The following is a 20,371-nucleotide window of genomic DNA, read 5'->3' on the forward strand; positions in this document are numbered from 1 at the left end:
TTTTGAATGTCTGTAATTTATTCAAATTGCAACCAAAACAAAGCTTAATACTCTGGCAAATCAGCTTTGTCAGTGGAAAAATGCAGCAAACTTTGAAAAATGTAGTCGCGGAAGATCGATCTCCCAAAAAAAATTGAAATTTCGCGCATTTTTCTACTGACAGTTGGCTTGCCAGAGTATGTCTCAAAGGTTCCAAGTTAACCATATTTGTTTACATTTTTTACCATTTCTATTGAACTGCCTTTTGGATGTTGTTGGAAAATACGGAAGTGGAATTCCAAAATTAAAAAATAAAAGTTAAAAAAAATAAAAACAGGTAGTGTTGGCAGCACCCCGCGCATCTCGCAGGTGCGCGGGCGCGGCCCGCCGGACCGCATTCCGCCGCTGACCCACATCGCGGCGCTATAGTGCGGACGTATAGCGGTGGCTATTGGATAGGAATCGTGTTCGTACTTTAAAAAAAAGATTGATTTTAGTGATGATAGTGCGAGTAACAAGTCAACATTGTTAAGTATACTCAATGTTGAGTTTGACACATTGTTACATGTACAGATCTATTATTTATTACATAGGCTTTGGGTATGGGCCTGGTTTTGGGTTTGGGTCCCTACGCTAATCTAATGCTGATCGGAGACTACACAAACACATATGAATTCGTAATTTTGTTAGTGTGATAGAACCTCCGTGACCTTACTAGAACGCACGTTGCCAGATACATCTTACACTACCTATTGACCATTTAAAAATGTAGCTAATAACAGTAATAGCAGACAATTAATACCTATTGACCATTTAAAAATGTAGCTAATAACAGTAGCAGACAATTAATGTTTGATCGTTAACTACTTGTCATAAATCTGGTTTCCAATACACAATTAAGTATACGGATCTGAAACGTGTCCTAAGTAACAACTAATTAATTTTATCATTATTTAAGATCAAGCATTCAAGTTCGCATGAGTCACGGAATGTCAAGTTAGCTGTTTAAATATTATCAAATTCCAGTGTAATACGATACACTTGCGAGGCTTGAAAAACAAAATTGTAACCTTACGTGTTTACGCCTTTATTTTTGCGGTAAAACTGGTAGCGAATACTCAAAAAGAATGCTATCTATGATTATGATCTTATCTATTATCTATGATTATGATAAAAACTCAGAGATCAAAGAGTCAGTTTCATATTTTGTAATCGGTTTGCACGGTATGGTAATGTTTACTTTCATATTTAAATCAAATTAACCTTTTGAAACATCAATTGAAACTCATAGCGAGTTCACTTACAAAATTGAAATTACTTAGGTACTCTGGCAAAACACTAACCCCCCTTATTCATAAAATTGAACAAGCCTTATAATTTATGTTTTATCCCTTTCTTACAAATTCATAAGTCAAAATGACAGATGAAGATTAAGGTAAACTATTAATACATAGCTAATAAATAGCTTGTAGCGCTTTTATGAATAACGCCATATAAACTAGTTTTAGTCCCAAAGCTTATTGCCTTTTACTAGAAAACCACCACGCAACTCCTTTACCGCCTGAGATGAATAGAACTATACCAATCTAACGCAGTCGCACTATAATCCCCAGTACCTGCATCGTATCAGTGACGTCAGCACTCGTCCTTCAGATTCCAGGGATTATTCCCCTTCCCAAAACATTTACTCTTTTGTTTTTATTCTGGCAACATTATTGACGCTCTTTTGAATTTGGAATCCGAACCGCGCCGAATTTGATTTATGAAGCTTCTTGTTTTTTAAATTTGACGTTTTGATCGACGGCCGGTAAACTGCCAATAAATTGTCGAGTATTGTTTTTGCAAAGTTAAAAACTGTTTTTTTTTGCTAAAGTCAAAGCGATCACATTAATAAAAATACCAACTAAATTGCCTTAGCTCCAGGAACCTCCTTCTTCTTGAAATTGAAGGCGACTAAAAATTAATTATGCGCTTTGAAAAATATTGTTGATTAATCAAATTTTGACATTTGTGACATGTTTGACATTTGTGCGTTCTTCCTAACTTCGTCGTATCGCCGGTAGCAAATCGTTATGACCGACATAGAACTTTTCATGACAAAAACGAGTGATTGACAAAATGAAATATCGACATTTCTGTTATCGATGTCTAAATGATACACATAGATATTAAGAATAAGCATTGCGATACAGCGAGGAAATGCTGCCAGCATCTACGGCAATATGCCGCAGGGGAATAGTTTTTAGTTATTTATTTTAAGATTAGTTTTTTTATTTTTAGATTTAGTTTTTAAGTTTTATACTTGTATCATATATTGTATTATCTTTTAAAAATATTATGTAACATTATTAAAGAAGATAGCTTCCGCGAAATACAGGACGTATTTCTATCTTATTTTGATATTGATTGTTTGTAGTTTTCTGTGATTTTAGGACTGTATACTGCAGTTTTCGTTATTAATTTATGTTTTAGACAAATATCGATTTGTCATTGATTTGCATATTTGATACATCTGGATCGGTTATAAAACTGCAGCACATTCTATGGTTGTCTATTTATTAATCGAAAACTTATAGTGCATATATCGATGTTTCATTTTATCAAGTACAACGAGTACCAGTATGTTCTATGTCATGGTTTCATTTTTATCGCCTGTCACTATGCCTGTCACTTTCGTACTTACATACTTGTTAGAACGTGTCAAGCATGGTGATAGGTGATAAAAATGCGACCGTGCTACGGCCGTTATGATAAAACAGTAGCTCATTTTGACTATAGTTTTATAGAAAGAATCGATTATCAGTGGATCATAGGCAAAGATAATCATACTGTCTTATTCTAACAATAGTATTATCATAATATTGTCTTCGGTTACCGCGATAGTTACTCATGAAATAAAACTATGAAAACGGATTATATCGCGTATATTGAATTTATAATACATCCCGACGTTTCGAACGCTGTAAAGAGTTCGAAACGTCGGGATGTATTATAAATTCAATATACGCGATATAATCCGTTTTCATAGTTTTATTTCAATAGTATTATCACCTCAAAAAACTGATGACGATAGTTTTTTTTTAAATCTACTTACTGCTTAATGATAAAATTAGTTTGCCAGACAATTCAATTCTTGCGTTTTGTTTCAATCATAACAACTTCTTTCCAACAATAACAACTACATATCTTCATATTCTCACCATCTTATCTCATTAAATTGAACGCAGTCACGTTACGTTATCTTGGTCTAGATTTTTTTTATCTCAGTTTACTTTCACTGCGAGTAAACTAGCTTGGAATCGACTTATTCATAATATCGACTGCGAATAACCTTGATGCCTAATTGCTATGTGTAGAGCGAAATTACTATTTACGATACCCATATTATAGTAGTTGAAGTAGCTATGTTTTCCATCTGAGTATTTTTTTGCATAAAGCGCTTCATAGACGGAGCGATAATATATAGTTGGTCAAGCAAATCTTGTCAGTAAATAAGAACAAAAAAACTATACTCATCCTTTTCTTTTGGGTGCTAGTACTAGTGTAAGACAAAGATATTATGATTCTCTGTCTATCTTTGAAATAAGACAGTCCTTTGACAAACTATATCAGAGTATCGTTAAGCACCATCACACATGTATGCCAACGTTACCAAAATATATATCGCTCTCTGTCTAGCACCTACATTGTGAGAGAGACGAAATATACGTAGTACGTAAAAGATATCGGCAGACGCCGTATTTTACAGTATCGTCGATATATTATCGCTCCGTCTGTGACGGGCTTAATATGGACAAAATGTGCGTTATTGCCAATATTTACTAGTATTAAAGGATAGTAAGGGTATAACAACATATATGTATAAACCATTTAAGTTTTCAAGTTATGACTAAAATTCATTTGAGTCTTGATATTATTTTCTGGATCATTCCTAAATCAACGTAGCTAATCCTAAATGAATAATGAATTACGTAGTAAAGGAAGTTTTTAGCTTGTATGAAATAAAAAACCGGACAAGTGCGAGTCGGACTCGCCCACCGAGGGTTCCGTACATTTTAGTATTTCTTGTTATAGCGGCAACAGAAATACATCATCTGTGAAATGATGTGAAATCGGTTCATGAGATACAGGCTGGTGACAGACAGACGGACAGTTGAGTCTTAGTAATAGGGTCCCGTTTTTACCCTTTGGATACGGAACCCTAAAAAGACATAAGTACATCAATTAAATGCTCAAGTTGTTATTATTAATTACAGTTACACTTGTACAGAAAATATTATTTTTTATGCGAGAACTCTTCTTTTACACTTCAGTGCTTATTATAATTTATTTGCTACTTTTAAATTCAGGAAATTTTACCCAAAACATTTACTTACTATACCGTATTAGCGATTGACGGAATTTTAGATTTCCGTCAGCGTAATTTTTTCGTAACTTCGAAAGGTGTTTTAGTCCGGTCCGAAGCCAGCATAACTGTACGCGGACTAACCGGATCGCCATATGAAATAGGACCTCACCCTATTTAAGGTAACTGGCCAATGACAAGTTATTTAAAACCCATTTTAGTCGTATTTGGCGATGTTTTTTTTGCATGTTTGCTTTGGGCAGGTGATCGGTATTTATAGTACTTATTTATTCTAGTTTGGGTCTCCTACATACCGTTAGGTAGTACAAGTAGCAGTGCTAAATAATAATTATTCGAATGCGTGATCATTTTTATTAAGTACCAGTATTCGATTTCCCTTTTGTATTTTTTATGCAAGTAAATAACATTCTTACCTAACCATAGCAGTACCACGATATTATGGAGCAATTTAATTAACTAAATTGATTGATTATCTAATATAAACTGATTGATTTGATATTTGATGTTTCTAAAGTTCTAAACTACTTAGTAGATTAACAACGTTCTTTGAACGTAAATTATGTCCTTACTAATAAATAATCTTGAAAATGTTTGCTTTACGCCATTTTTACGCTGATTAAACAATAATTATAATATGTATTCCTCGCGTTGTCCCGGCTTATTGTCCATGGGAATCATGGGATCCGCGATCCTGGGGCCTGCTTAGCAACTTATCCCAAGAATTGGCGTAGGCTAAAGCCTACAAAGCTAAAACTAAAGTTTTTACGAAACCGACTGCCATCTGACCTTGTAACCCAGAGGGAAAGTAAGTTAAGTAAGCTTAGCGATTAAAAATATTTTCATATCATTTTTCGAATTAATTGATCTATCTAAATTAACTTTGCAGTGTATAACTAATACTTAATCTACCAAGTTTAGATTTTTCACCATTTTCCTATAAGAAACATGTTTTTCAAGTTAATTTTTTTTTAACTACATCAGGCTTCAAATGTTTTTCATGATTTTGAACAGAAACCTCGTCTGTTGACACAAAACGGGTCTCCAACGGATATGACAAGTGAAACCACTCATGAAAAGTAAACAGAAAGTGTTAAACATTCACCGTTTGCTGATACTGGCAGTTGGCCGAAGAATTTCCTGCCAGTGAGTTAGAATAACATGCGATTCACATTGTTTTATCGGAACTTGGATAACCTGGCTTCCGTTTTGTTTAATTCCACATTTTTAATTACATTACGCTACGTTCATACAATATGATTTTCGGATTTAGCTTTTCACGCGAACTTATTAATTTTTGTAAATAACAACCATGACAGGTTTAAAATCTAAAACTTTTTACGCATTCCTAACGGCGGTATCGACTTCATAAACTTGGTAAGCCAGTAGATTCGATAACAATGGATTAAACGGGTTTGTTGGAAAAAAGTGTTAAAAATTATCTTTTCAAAAACTTCTTAGGTACCTTGTTTTAGTTGTTTTTATTCACTTTTTGCCTTTAGTTACTTCGTCAAACCTATTTTCTCTCTCTCTGTGCTTGAAATGATATTGAATCTATATCAATGTGTTTAGTCACGTTTAGTTAATAAATAGTATTTGAGTTTTTCGGAACTTACGTACGAAACGTCATTTGATATTTACCACTCGCTTTTCGGTGAAGGAAATCATCGTGAGGAAACCGGACTAATCCCAACAAGGCCTAGTTTCCCCTCTGGGTTGGAAGGTCAGATAGCAGTCGCTTTCGTAAAAACTAGTGCCTACGCCAATTCTTGGGATTAGTTGCCAAGCTGACCCCAGGCTCCCATGAGCCGTGGCAAAAATGCCGGGACAACGCAAGAAGAGAGTTAATAAATAGTATTTTATACAATCACTATACAATTGTGGTATAATGGATAGCTTTTCAGTAATTCTTGAACTAGGCATGAAAAGGATATTAATTTTATGCACACAACACACATATGTAAGTCTCAGTTACGTTTTACCATTCATCATAAGTATTCTAGTAAATTTACTGTATTTACACAAGATAAGATACTCGTGTCTAGCTTGTTAGCTCTCTAGATTATCTAGTATACGATGCTACTGAGATTTCTACTCAGCTGTGCTCTTTATCTGTTATTTGCACCTTTCACTCTACTCACACATCTTGTAAAGCCTCGTGATTGACGTTTGTATTTATATGAGAATTTCATGTTTGGCGTACAATTCCTACTACAATCCACTGTGAGCTATGGGTGCTTCCCAATTCTTCCGTCTAATAAAAAAAACGTTTCTTAAAAAAATCTCTAACAGAACAGAAATCGGATTCAAGGGGTGCAAAATGTAATTACAGGTTCCTGTATCCAAAATTAAAACTATCGTTACTTTTCCCTAACACTCGTGGTCGCTCCCAGCTTCATTTTTAAAAAATATTTTGGGGTTGATAATTTCAATAAAATGTTATATTTACAAACAAAACTTAGAGCGATCACATACATAATTATGAGTGAAGCATCAATTATTGAGTTCTTCGATAGAGAAACTTCCTACCCGTAATCAATTTTGCTCACTAGAAAATGTCTATGACACTTCTGTTCTGCAATACTGCTGGCATTGACAAAACACTGTTGTAAAAACAAAATCTTACCTAACACGACATTACCACTTACCAGCCATTCACTCTTTTTAGCAAAAGCCTATCTATGAAACGACAGCACATTTTTTACTTGTTCGGTCAAATTAGCCTTCTACGTTTTTAATTAACTAGTACATGACTATGGATAGCAGTAATTAAATTGTTTATCCTCTACAGCCGATCGTTCGTGACTCGTGAGTCGTCCGAACTAATTGACTAACTCATTAGATACTCAATCTAGTTCGAGCTACAATTTTAAATTAAAATTTAAGAGACATACATTTTCTTTAAGTCAGAAGAAGCTACCGAGCAGAGTGCCATCTTGGACGTCAAATAGTGGTAGGTACTTGCACACTTCGTCGCTGCAAAGTTAGTGCAGTTGACTTAGACGAATTTTAGTTTAATGAATATTTTTTTATTTCATTCAATAAAATTCAAGTCAATGACTCGTGAAACAGCAAAAAAATAACAATATCAGTAACCGAAACTAACATCTAACCAACCTACTCTAATACAATCAATTTAAATATCAGCGTCGCCAAATTTACCGTTACGGCTGCGTAGGAGTTTATTACCAAGTTAGTTTTGGTTGCTTTCCCTAACTAATGGCATGTGCCAGGCCTCACGCTTCCAGTCATTAGGTATACGTGACTAGGGAAAGTGTATACGTGAGCTGGAAGTACTTTTGGAACTGTTTGTGTTTTGTTATTGTTTATTATGTCATCAATATGCCGCATTGCATAATTTTCATATATTGAGCCGGTTTTTGAAGTTATCTAATAGGAAGGAGCTCGTTGAGTTTAGATTTTTTTTTATTTTTTAGACGGAAACAGAAACATTCTAAAAACTAAATTACATTTATATTTCGGTGTGTGGTTATTCGTGTGGCTGAGGTCCTATATATTCTAAATGACTTATGTATCTGAATACCCTTACTCTTACTCTATTTTGCTCAATATTCGTACTATATCAAAAATCATAATATATACCGATCTAGTAGCTATACCCGAGGAAGACAGGTATTAAAGACTCAGTAGGTATTTTGTAACTTTCTGACGAACTTCCTTTATATCCGTTATTAGTTGAGTTAAAAAAATTGGTAGTTGGTATTTCCCTAATTACATACCTTGCAACTAACTAAATTATTACAAAACGTAAAATAAATAATGAATATAAATTAGAATCAATGCTTTATAGACAAGAAAACGACTCAGATCTCAAGGTGTAGGTTTGATACCTAGATTAGAAAAAGGAGTGTACAGGTTTTTAAAGGGTCGGCAACGCGCGTGTAATATCTCCGGTGTTGCAGGCGTTCATAGGCTACGGTAACTGCTTACCATCAGGCGGGCCGTATGCTTGATTGCCACCGACGTGGTATAAAAAAAAAAAAAAAATACATCTATATATTTTAATTTACTAGCTACTTCCAAGAATTGAGTGATACAATATGGAGTTGCAAAATTATTGTTTTGACAGTCTTATACGCTGTGTACACAGTGTATTTGCTAATCATAGAATAAACAGAAAATGTGACATCTATACAAAACAGGTACAGATTTTTCCACTATTACAACTCGCATTGAGTTAATATGCCGTTCAGGTATGTGAACTATGTAATAGTACGCCAGAGTAGGTCAGTTTACCTGTCTTATCTTAAGAAGGTATAAGTAAGTACTAAACCAAGCACGCACAGGCAGCCATGTTTAAATTTAACATAATAACTATCCATTGCGAATATTGCGATACCACCTTTATTGATGAGTAGGTAAGACTTATAAAATTTATATTTACTTAGTACCTACCTATGTGTTTTCGTCAATTTAGATTTTACGCCTCTTAATAAGCGTCGAGTGTAAAACAGCAAATATACCGCAAATATAAATGTACGTTGTCATCACTTATAAGCAGATTTGCGGTGACGAACGCTTTGTTTTGATTCATATTTAAATGCCTAGAAAGCTAAGTAAGTTCAGTCTTAAGAAGTCGAAGTCACTACTCGAGTCGAGACTATCTATCTAAACATTTACGTTGTGGACATAATGTTTAGTATTTTGTCTGTTTTATTTAATTTTATTCCAATCAATCTTTACTTCAGTCTAGCAATGTACAATCAAAATAAGGAGGTAAAATTGAAACCTACCTACTTCTTTACTTTATTGGAACTATTCACTTAAGACATACCTAGCTAAAAGCTGTGCCTGTGACACGCCATAACTATTTTTTATCCACTTAACACATTGAATGCACTTCTCACCGATGTATTCAGATTCAAACATTCTTGGTAAATTACAGTCAACATAAAATGAATATATTAAAATAATTTGACGAGCGTTTTAGTTCATTTAATATATTCATTAAATTAAAAAGAGCTATCGACATAAATTTATTTTCTAAGTAGTCAGACAAGGCTTCGCAGGCAGGCTCACTACCCACTAGGCCAGACTGGTCGTCATTTCTATGAAAATATGAGCGTCTTACGTAAGCGAAACGCGAAGCGACGCGGCGCGGCGCGAGCGGCGTGGCGCGTTGCGGCGCGGCGGGCCCACGGCGTTCGCGTTCGCAACGAGATCGCCCACGTAGGACACTTCTATAGGTATCAAAGGATTGGTTCGCCCCGCGCCGCATTGCTTCGCTTCGCGTTCGCGTGTTGTGCGCCTACGTAGTACGCTGCGTAACGCAACGAAAGATTTAACTAGCAAGCGTATAAAAAAATCGGGTGATATAAACGTACAAAACAGTAGACTAGAACTAGAACAACTATGATGCATTTCCTTTTGCACTTCCGTTAGTTCCGTTGTTAAAACTGCTTTGCGCAATACGAAAACGTGTAACTTTGAATTACAAGTTAGTAACTTATTTTATTTATTTTTATCATCGTAGTAAAATACCTAAAGCAAATTGCAAATCGTTTATAATTTAAATACCTAATACCAAGTTTTACGCTAGTTCATGTTATCTTTTACGTTATCTACGACATCTACGCATTTTATTCTATTTTACTACCTATGACTAGTTTAATTTGTCAAGGCAGATTACAAACTAAATCATGAACAAGTAAAACATAAGACGTACTTCTTGATGACAAAGATATTAAGAATTAACATCCGGGGAAGTCTAGTCGTAATAGGAATGACCTCAGAGGAAATAAAAGTATCGACAAATGCATATCGACTAATGATCTCACTACAAAATGTAAAGCTATGATTACATGAACCCAAAAATTAAAAAAATACCGATGTTAAAAAAAAAACTCAAGAAAAAGGTATTTTAATGGGGAAGATTTACCTAAAAGAATCCGTGTAAGACATTCGACTCGATGGAGCCGATTTCCGGTTTAGGAATCGAGCGTTATTTAAATCCATCGAGATGACTCGTTTGAATATTTTCCCTGAAGCTAAGGTCATTGCTTTCGAAAAGCCAAGTTCAAGTGGAATCTTTAGTTCGAACATGTGATGTGATAAAAAAAATATGGTAGGTATTTTTTCGGTGTCGGTTTGAAGTGGATTTTTTACGACATTTTACTTGATCTTAAGTGGAATTTTTGGCTTAATGGGATTTACAAAAAAAACAGTATTTTTTGCCGATTTAAGTGCAGATTTTAATGGACCCCCTTTGACTTATCTAATCATTGGGAATGCAGATGTTACAATTGTTACAAATAATTTTGGTAGTAGTGAATAGAATCTTTTTCTTTGTTTACAAAACCAGGTAAAAAATTCCCTTTTATCTAGGGTATGTAGTTGTGTACAGAAGAGATGTGAATCTAGCTAGGTAGTAGGTACCGTACCTAGTTAAGTCAAACGTCAAAGTTCAAATTTGGAACGTCAACTTGTGCATAGACAAAAACTACACAAAAGTTCTACATAGATCAAGACAAGTAAACTTCTTAAGTATTTAGGTAGGTATCATAGCTGTTCTCTAATTTGAATAGAATGTTGTTTTCAACATTCAAGTAAATAACTTAGACGAAATTTCTTACCTTTGCGCGATTTCCAGTACAACTTTCTCAGATAATATGCCGCAGCCACCAAAAGAAGTGCCCCTATAAATGCACCTATCGCCGCACCAGCAACGCTACCAGCACCGTAGCAGGCCTGCTCTTGACCATAAACACATTTCACAAAAACGAACACCAAAAACAATTTCCCGAAACCCATTTTAAAACACTACACTTTATGGCACATAATATTTTTCCAACGTTCACCAATCACATTCCTTAAAATTAAAAATAAACGAATGCTTTGACGTTTTGATTTTTTATTTTGAAATACGAACGGCGCAGACGTAGGCGTGCGCCGCGTCGGCCAGCGCGGTGGAGTGTGGCTGTGGTGGTTGTTTTGGAGCGTGTGTGAGTAGGCTCTGATTGTGGGACAGAGAACGTGTATAGAAAACTTGTTTGGACAGCGGGGTGGTGTCCGTTTAGGTAGCAGGACTCCATAAATTTGTAAAAATATTATTACATACAAAGGACTGTCTCATTTCAAACATAGACAAAGATATAGTATCTTTGTCTTACACTAGTACTAGCACCCAAAAGAAAAGGATGAGGATAGTTTTTTTTGTTCTTATTTACTGACAATTTGGTTTGACCAACTTTAGTTGTTAACGAGTAAATTGACATATTTATGTATAGAACAAGATCTTTGACTTATTCAAAAGAGTGTTAGCATATCTAAGTATTATGAATAAGAATGAGTAATATATTATTTCTCAAAACAGACTAACAACACTTTAATAGGCAATTAAGCGAGATTAGGGAGAGAAAATGTGACACGAAACCTTAAGCAGTTTACACCTAATACCTAAATAACATAATCAGATAAGTAAAACCCAAAACAAGAATATGCCGGAAAGGGAAAAAGATAAATATCAAAGAACTGTCGGTGTTCGATAAACGAGCACCGTTATAATAGAAAACCAACAAAAGAATAACAAAAATGTAGACACCGAAGAAGAAAATGAGATACGAGTAGATTAAAGAAGTCATAACTTTAGCAACAAACAGTTTTTCTACGCAGAATAATCTGGCAGGAGAGAACTAGAAAGCTCGAACAGCTAGAAAAATAGATGAGAGAATATGACTGGACAATAAATTGCCCTGCAATAGATTAGTTTGATACATATTAACTAACCTTTAGAATCATCCTGTATATCTAACTCCTCCATAGTGCCTGATGCTTTAACAAATAAAAAAAATGAAATTTATTGATTGAACTTACAAACGTAAGTATTAAATAACTGTTCCGTGAACAGTTTTCTAAAAATTGAGAATCCTCATTACTAGTGAGTAGAGATGGGCCGAATATGGAGTTTGCCGGCCGAATGTTCGGTTCAGAATTTCAGATCTTACCCAAACGAATACTCGTCTAAATTATTTAGTTCATCAGTAACATTCTAATTATTCATTTGAAACGCTTCAATTACAATCTCTGAAAACTTGTCTTAAACGGTATGTATAAGTTACTCTATGGTTTACTAAGCGGGCTACTGCTGCACTCTGGTGGCAGAACATTGCAGTAATATCCCCTATTCCCTAGAAACAAACAGGCCAAAAAGTAAGGAACGCGAAAATAAATTTTCAACACTCCAAATAATCACAACATCCATGGATTCAACGTGTCTCATCATGTGTGTTAATGACAACGGGAAAACGTAACCTGATGGAAGAGAGTACTTACAACCTACTTGAAAAGTTCTGGGGGAACTTACATTCTACAGTGTTGCAACAAGACAGCATAAGGATGACTCGCGTTAGACCGGGCCGTGTCGGGGCCGGAGCTTCCGGCGCTTCGTTTTCTATGGAAAGCTTCACGTGATCACCTGTCATGTCATAGAAAAGTAAGCGCCGGAAGCTCCGGCCCGGACACGGCTCGGTCTAACGTGAGTCATCCCTAATAAAAAAATATTAGCCGAATATTCGACACTAATCGAATAATTCGGCTGAATATGAACATTTGAAAACTTGACCGAATAATTGCCGAATATTCGACCCATCTCTACTTCTTACGGAACCATTCGTTGTGATCTCCACTAACAAAGGCAGCGAGATATAAATATAATCCTGGTCTAGGTACATTTAACTGTACTGGTGGCTGGATGTAAAATGACAAACATTTAAAAAAAACTAGCGGACAGTCCTTACCGGACAGTCCAGATCCAGACCTTATGTAATAACAATTAATAACAACATTATGGTAATATGGAATCATAATCGTTCGTGTTGGTTCTTTCATTTAACAGCAAAATACTATGAATAATGAAGATATCAGTCCCTTAATAACATTAAAAGAGATAAAAAATATTCTGAAATACATACTGCTTTTTCTAACCCTTGGAGGGGGTGGAGGAGGAACTGCTGCCGCTGCTGTCTCACTCATTAAAAATCAAATAAAATCACTCAACTTAAAATTTAAATAAGTAATTAAATTAAAACACCACTGCTTGAATCAATCGACGATAAGAAATGAAAACAATCATACATTAACCTGATATCGATATCGCAGATTATTTTGATATCGATAAAATTGTTTGTCCTTATCGGTGAGTGTTTGTTGTATTTAAATATTTATCAGGTATCACGAGTATTCTAGGTTTCCCCTTTGCTTACATTGGAAAGACGTTATCAAAGATTAAGTGGTATTATCATAAGATTTAGTCACTGTATTAGCTTACCAGTATGGTACCAACTCACTTTTCTGTAGGCAATGAGACACTCCTTGATGTTGTATGTACCGACGCACTTGTTACCGATGTAAGCGTTTCTAACATAACAGGTTCTCTTGGTCATGCCATGGTAACAATCACTTTGTCAACAAAACGACCCAAAATAACGCCTAAGACGTTTACCTATAGGCCCATTAAGGATATTAACATGGCGGAATTTAATAGGGATCTGCATGCTATTAATTGGGAGTCAGTGTTGGCATTTGAATGTGTTGAACATATGGTTGAGGCTTTTAATGTCCTATTGTTATCATTATATGACTCACATGCACCACTCAAATCTGTCACAGTTAGGCATAGCCACTCGTTGCCCTGGATCACAGACACTATTAAAATTATGATAAGAGAGCGTAACGAGGCTTATTCAGCATACAGGAAGTCTAAAACAGAAAGTCACAAACGATATTATAATGAATTAAAGAAACTAGTAAAACAAAGTATATTTAATGAAAAGAAAAGTTACTACAATCACCATATCAATTCAAAATACAAAGACTCAAAATCACTCTGGAAAAATATTAAAAATAATGTGTTTACAGATAACACTCGTGACCGACTTCCCGATCATTTCAATAATCCAAATATAATTAATGATAGTTTTTTGAGTGTGCCTGGTAGTGATAGGGTTTCTTTGTCCACCATTTTGGAATTTGAACAAAACCGCTTCAGTAACTCTGTTTTCAGCTTAAAACCTGTCGAAGAGGGTCAAGTGGGAAAATATATACTGTCTGTTACCACCAATGCAGTTGGCGTGGATGGAATCAGTAGAGATATGGTGCTTCTTACTCTTCCTCGTACTTTGTCAGTATTAACAGCCATAATCAATCGCTCTATTTTGACCGGTGAGGTGCCATCATTGTGGAAGTCTGCCATAGTTACGCCTCTGCCAAAGGTGGATAACCCTACTGTGCTCAAAGAACTTCGGCCTATAAGTATTTTACCTTTTCTTTCAAAAATATTAGAGAAAGCTGTTTATGAGCAGTTATATAAGTATGTAGAAAACAACAATATCCTACCTCAATTACAGTCAGGATTTCGTAGGGGTATGGGGACTGTGACTGCCCTTATTGACGTTCTGGACAATATTATTTATGGCCAAGACTCAGGCAAGGGTACTTGCTTAGTATTGTTGGATTTTTCTCGTGCGTTTGACTGCATAAATATTGACTTGCTTCTATCTAAGTTAATTTATTACGGTGTAAACTTAGGGTCACTCTCGTGGTTTAGAAGTTACCTTGCTGGGCGTATGCAGTCAGTTAAAATTGCTAAAAACGATGGCACTTTGTTGGTGTCTGACTCTAGACCCCTAAATCGCGGAGTCCCACAAGGCTCCATTCTCGGTCCCTTACTTTTTATTATATATAGCGCTGACATTGTTAAAGTTATTGAGCATTGTCAATATCACTTGTATGCGGATGATGTTCAGATGTACTACTCAGCCCGTCCTTGTGACTTTGCTGACTCAATTAATAAAATAAATGAGGACCTCGAAAGTATCTCCGCTTGGGCTGAACAAAACAGTCTGTTGCTAAACCCTATTAAGTCAAAGTTTATGATTTTGGGCAGTAAAACTCAGATTTCTCGAATCTTAAATAGTGGCCCTCAACTAAATATTAGAGGATCATTTATTGAGCGAGTAGAGGAGGCCAGAAACCTGGGTATAATAATAGACGACCAGTTAAGGTTTGAAAAACACATAGCAGAGTTAGCCAAATCATGTTTCTTTAGATTGAAAGTATTGTATCAAGTAAGAAACCTTCTAGATGAAAGAGTTCGCTTGACATTATGCGAATCGCTCATATTGTCAAAGTTGAACTACGGCGATGTGGTATACGGGCCTCGTTTGCAACAAAAAACTCGTCGATTAATAGTAGTAGTAGTAGTAGTAAATCACTTTATTGTACAAAACAAAAATTGATAACATGAAATTCATATAAATTTAGAAATTCAAAACGCGTGTTATCGATATTGCTACAAAGTTCCTCCAAGGAGCCATATCACACCATTCTTGAACAAATCTTCGACTCTGAATATGGCATCACGTAGACATTTACACCTTGCTTGTCTTCTCTTTGGCGTTATAAATTGCAAGTCACCCGAGTATCTTTATTCTAAAATAAATTTTTCTTCTTTTCATAAACGACACGCCACAAGATCTACTCGACGTTGCATTTTAGAAGTACATCCTCATAGGACGATTGCCTTTACCGGTTGTTTCCGTTTTCTTGCGACCAAATGCTGGAATGATATCCCCCCGCCTTTAAGACAACTTAAATCTAAAAAGACATTTAAAAGTCACTTTAAAAAAATACTTCTTGAAAAACAAACCGCTGGGATTCCATTCGGCTATTTGGTTGCAGATTTCAGGATATAACATGGTGGGGCTGATGCCACACAACTAAAATGTCACACAACTTGGAGACTTACACACAGTACACTACACACGGGTCATTTACCTACTGTCTTAATATTTAATCAAGTAATTATCACACGACATGCACATATAATCACACTTTACACAGTACATTTCATTCCGCTTACGTAAGCACATTGTATATATATTATCTGTTGTGACCTGGGTCCCGGCAGAAAATCAGTGCTTTGCTCCAAAGAGCGAAGCGTATCACTGAGCCGTGACCCTTTTGTCCTGCTGCAACGCACACAGTTTGCACATAATTTTACACCATTTCTGTTTCATTTTTATTAGGGTATTCTCGTTATAATTTTATTTCTTTGTTAGTGTAAGTAGTAATTAGTTTTTTTTTCTTCTGTTGTGTTTGTATAAATATTGTGTGTAATTGCAGCTGTACAAATAAATCTTTTATCTATCTATCTATCTATCTATGGAATGAGTTGTGTTTACAGGAAAAAGTAACATTTTATGAGATACAATGTTTACAAATAAAAGTAATGGTGTATGTATAATATATTATTATCCTACGTTCTTTTGAGATAATATGACGGGGGAAATTCTGGGCTATCAAAATCGCTGCCAACTACTTGGTCTAACTCGATAATTCATTTAGTGCTTTAATTTATTGTATGAACCTATTGCATTAAAAAAGATGACAACATTTGCGATAACAATATCCGTACCTCCGTACATTAGATATCATAATACAGGAAAATATGCATATATTATTATCTTTGATAGAGTATTTAATCACAGCAAATTCTTATATCAATTTTAGAATTGTACTATGATGTTTAGGATAGTATGTATTTAGATAAATATACATACTAGTTAAATATTTACGTCACCACACCGATACCTTTGTATAACATACAAATAGAAGCGAAATGATTGATGATTGCATTGAATTCTGACAGGTTCCGATTGGATAAGGTTTGTGTCTTGATAACTGTCTTACCTACTATTAGTTGCTTCTAGAATATTAGATTACCTTTAAAATAAACTGTAATTATCCTACTAGTGTTTGACAGCCTAATTCCAATATTTCCAATAGGTAACATTTTTAGTAGGCCTTTCGCATATATTTCTGGACCTGCTGACTTAACGAGTATCCACACCTGTACAACTCAAGCGCAGGTAACATACGCACACATGCACACTTGTTTACACACAGCTTCCAAACATCTATGCATAAGCATTAAGCAAAACTAAACCTTATGTATTACAAATAAGAGTTTTAACGTTGGTAATATTAATTTGGTATTCTATACTATCACTGACGTACACATTAAGGATTGGTATTTAAATTAATATTAATATTTTTTAAATTAGACTCGAATACAGAACAGGTAAAAGGCTTGGGCGATAGATAGTAGGTATTCATGACTACTCTACAATGAATAGTCAAGTGCGTGTTTTAGGGTTCCTTCGTATATGTAGGTACAATTAGAGACATTCCCGGTGAACCACCATAAGGGCAAAAATGGTTTAAACGTCTTGCAGACGGTCAGGCGATATCATAAAAGTGATGACCGGTATGGCACTTAAAAAAGTGGGTGTTGAAAAAAAGGGTTAGCTCAGTTAGTGTTTATTGCCGTTCAGTCTTTGTGACGGCCGGCATTTGCAAAATAAGATAAGGAACCCAAAATGCATCCTAATTGTCTTAGGAGGCGAATCTTAGCCTAATCAACAACAACTAATAGACTGTCTCTACTCTCTACTATGAGACAATCAATAGTTTGTATCATTACCTGTTTTTACCCTTTTCATTATTAACATAAATAATCCTAAATGCATCGTTCTAATACTATTAATTGGTTATCTCTATGGGAGGCGGAGTTATGTCCCCGATAGTACCTAATAACAAAGATAGATATAAGATAGATATAACTCCGTAATAGATGGATACAGTCTAAAGAAAAAACGTGCCTCGAAAATCACGAAAATTTGATTCTCGATCAGAGGGCGCCACTAGTTTTGGCCTACACTCGTATAGAGGGCGTTGACTGTTTAGTTTGTTATTTATAATTTTAACGCATACCAGTGAAAGAACATGGGTCAAAATCATATAAAAATAATTAATGCAAATAAAAAAATCATTTATCCATATTTAAATACATTTTATCGTATTTTTAAAAATATTTATTTTTAGTTTTAAAGTGTGTCGACAGATGGCAGTGAATTTACTGGGGTTACAAAATTTACTATGACAGTACCGCTCTCTAATAATTATGTGGGTACTTAACCCACATAGGCGCACCATAGGCGTATCGTACTATCGTATATCGTATCAATCGTATGCAACTATAACTATGCATAGGCACCTATATAGTACCTTGATGTTAATAGGGGATATTACTGCAATGTTCTGCCACCAGAGTGCAGCACTAGCCTTTTTAGTAAACCATAGAGTAACATACATACCTACGGTACCTTTAACAGGTTTTTGACAAGTTTTCAGAGATAATAAAATATGAATTTGATGCATCAAGGCGGTTTGTTTACAGAGGACCTACCGGGAAACGCGAATCCGAAATTTCGCTATCTGCCTCCTTATCGCTCGAATATGCAAGATGTCATATAACGAAATTTCGATTTTCTTGTTTCGCGATAGACCTTTAGATTGTGGTAGTGGCGCCACCTACGCAGTTTCGCGGAATATTCCCTATTTATTTATACTTTATATCTGATCATATGTTTAAATGTTGTGGTATATGGCACACCTCTATCTGGTTATTTTAGGCATGTAGGATACTGCACAAGTGACAAAGTATCTATCTATTCTATCTAGTTTCCTAAATGACCTTTACCTAAGCAAATAAGCAAATGCCTTATCGTCGAATCGTCGATGAAGTTGTGTTTTAAAATTATTGAAACAGCTATCAACCGACTCGACTATCTTACGTACTATTAGTTATTCTCTGATACTACATCAAACCACAGAATAACTAATAGTACTGATCAAACCATCGTGTTTATTAAACTGATTCACGCTTGGCTACAAAATTGTTGATCAACAATTCGTCGGCTACGCCATTAGGAGCTGTAAATAACTGGCAGTAATATAAAAACATGACTATTTAATACTAAAAATGCTATAAAATCTATCAATAACAAGTCAAACTAGTTTTGGTGCAGCATCGAATATTTATTATATTGGTAGGTTTTATTCTCACTGAGATATGTAATTGAAATATAAAAAAAATATATTCTGTTAAGTTTTAGAGTAGAATTATCAACTTAGAACTCAAAGAAATAAACTTTGTGAAGAAGTTAGGTACTTCGGGAGTGGTGGCCTGGTCGGGCGTGCAGTGAAGCTGGATGGAAGGTGGAGTGAAACACGGCGTTTATGACAGAGGTCAGTATATTAGGAGTCGGCGCTAATTCTGAATACATAAAAAAGTCTAGTCAACACATAACAAAGGCAAAATATCGCCAATATTTACGGCGAAATCGAGGACTACTAGCGTCATCTAGTGGACTCAATGTGAACTAAACATAGCGTATTAATGTATTTGGAAAAGTTCGCGTTACAACTTAAAAAACCGCGCAAATGCGAGTCGGACTCGCCCACCGAGGGTTCCGTACTTTTTAGTATTTGTTGTTATAGGGGCAACATAAATACATCATCTGTGAAAATTTCAACTGTTAGCTAACTAGCTATCACGGTTCATGAGATACAGCCTGGTGACAGACAGAAGGACAGCGGTCCTTAGTAATAGTTCTTAGTAATAGTAAAGATAGATATTTGGTAATAGCGTCCCGTTTTTATCCTTAGGTACGGAACCCTAAAAAACTAATCTTTTCGGCAAGTTGAACATTTTTCAAATTCTACACAAATTGCGGGTTTTTCTATGACAGTTGATTAATATTGCCAGTTTTAAAATTGAAATAATTGTTTGTCAAAGGACTGTCTCATTTCAAACATAGACAGAGAGAATCATACTATCTTTGTCTCACACTAGTACTAGCACACAAAAGAAAAGGATAAGTATAGTTTTTTTTGTTCTTATTTACTGACAATTTGGTTTGACCAACTACAGTCAAATTCCTTAATTTTTATTCACATTCATAAAGCGAAAATATTGGAAGAAATTAAAAATAGCGCTATATATTGTATGATGAAACAGCTATTTACAGACTTGTGATCATAACGATAAACTTATATAGTTGGTCAAGCAAATCTTGTCAGTAAATAGGAACAAAAAAAACTATACTCATCCTTTTCTTTTGGATGCTAGTACTAGTGTAAGATAAAGATAGTATGATTCTCTCTGTC

General features: G+C 35.1%; 1 protein-coding gene across 1 annotated transcript in view; it reads right to left on the reverse strand.

Annotated features, from left to right (window-relative positions):
* Positions 1-11,273, reverse strand: part of LOC134751863 (uncharacterized) — a 61,691-nt gene extending 50,418 nt beyond the window's left edge. The window contains exon 1 of the mRNA XM_063687381.1: positions 10,936-11,273. Within this exon, the coding sequence (XP_063543451.1) occupies positions 10,936-11,113 (178 nt within the window). The 5' untranslated portion in view covers positions 11,114-11,273. The remainder of the gene's footprint in view (positions 1-10,935) is intronic.
* Between the last annotated feature and the right edge of the window lie 9,098 nt (positions 11,274-20,371).

The sequence above is a fragment of the Cydia strobilella genome, chromosome 23, assembly GCF_947568885.1.
Source record: "Cydia strobilella chromosome 23, ilCydStro3.1, whole genome shotgun sequence".
NCBI lineage: Eukaryota > Metazoa > Arthropoda > Insecta > Lepidoptera > Tortricidae > Cydia > Cydia strobilella.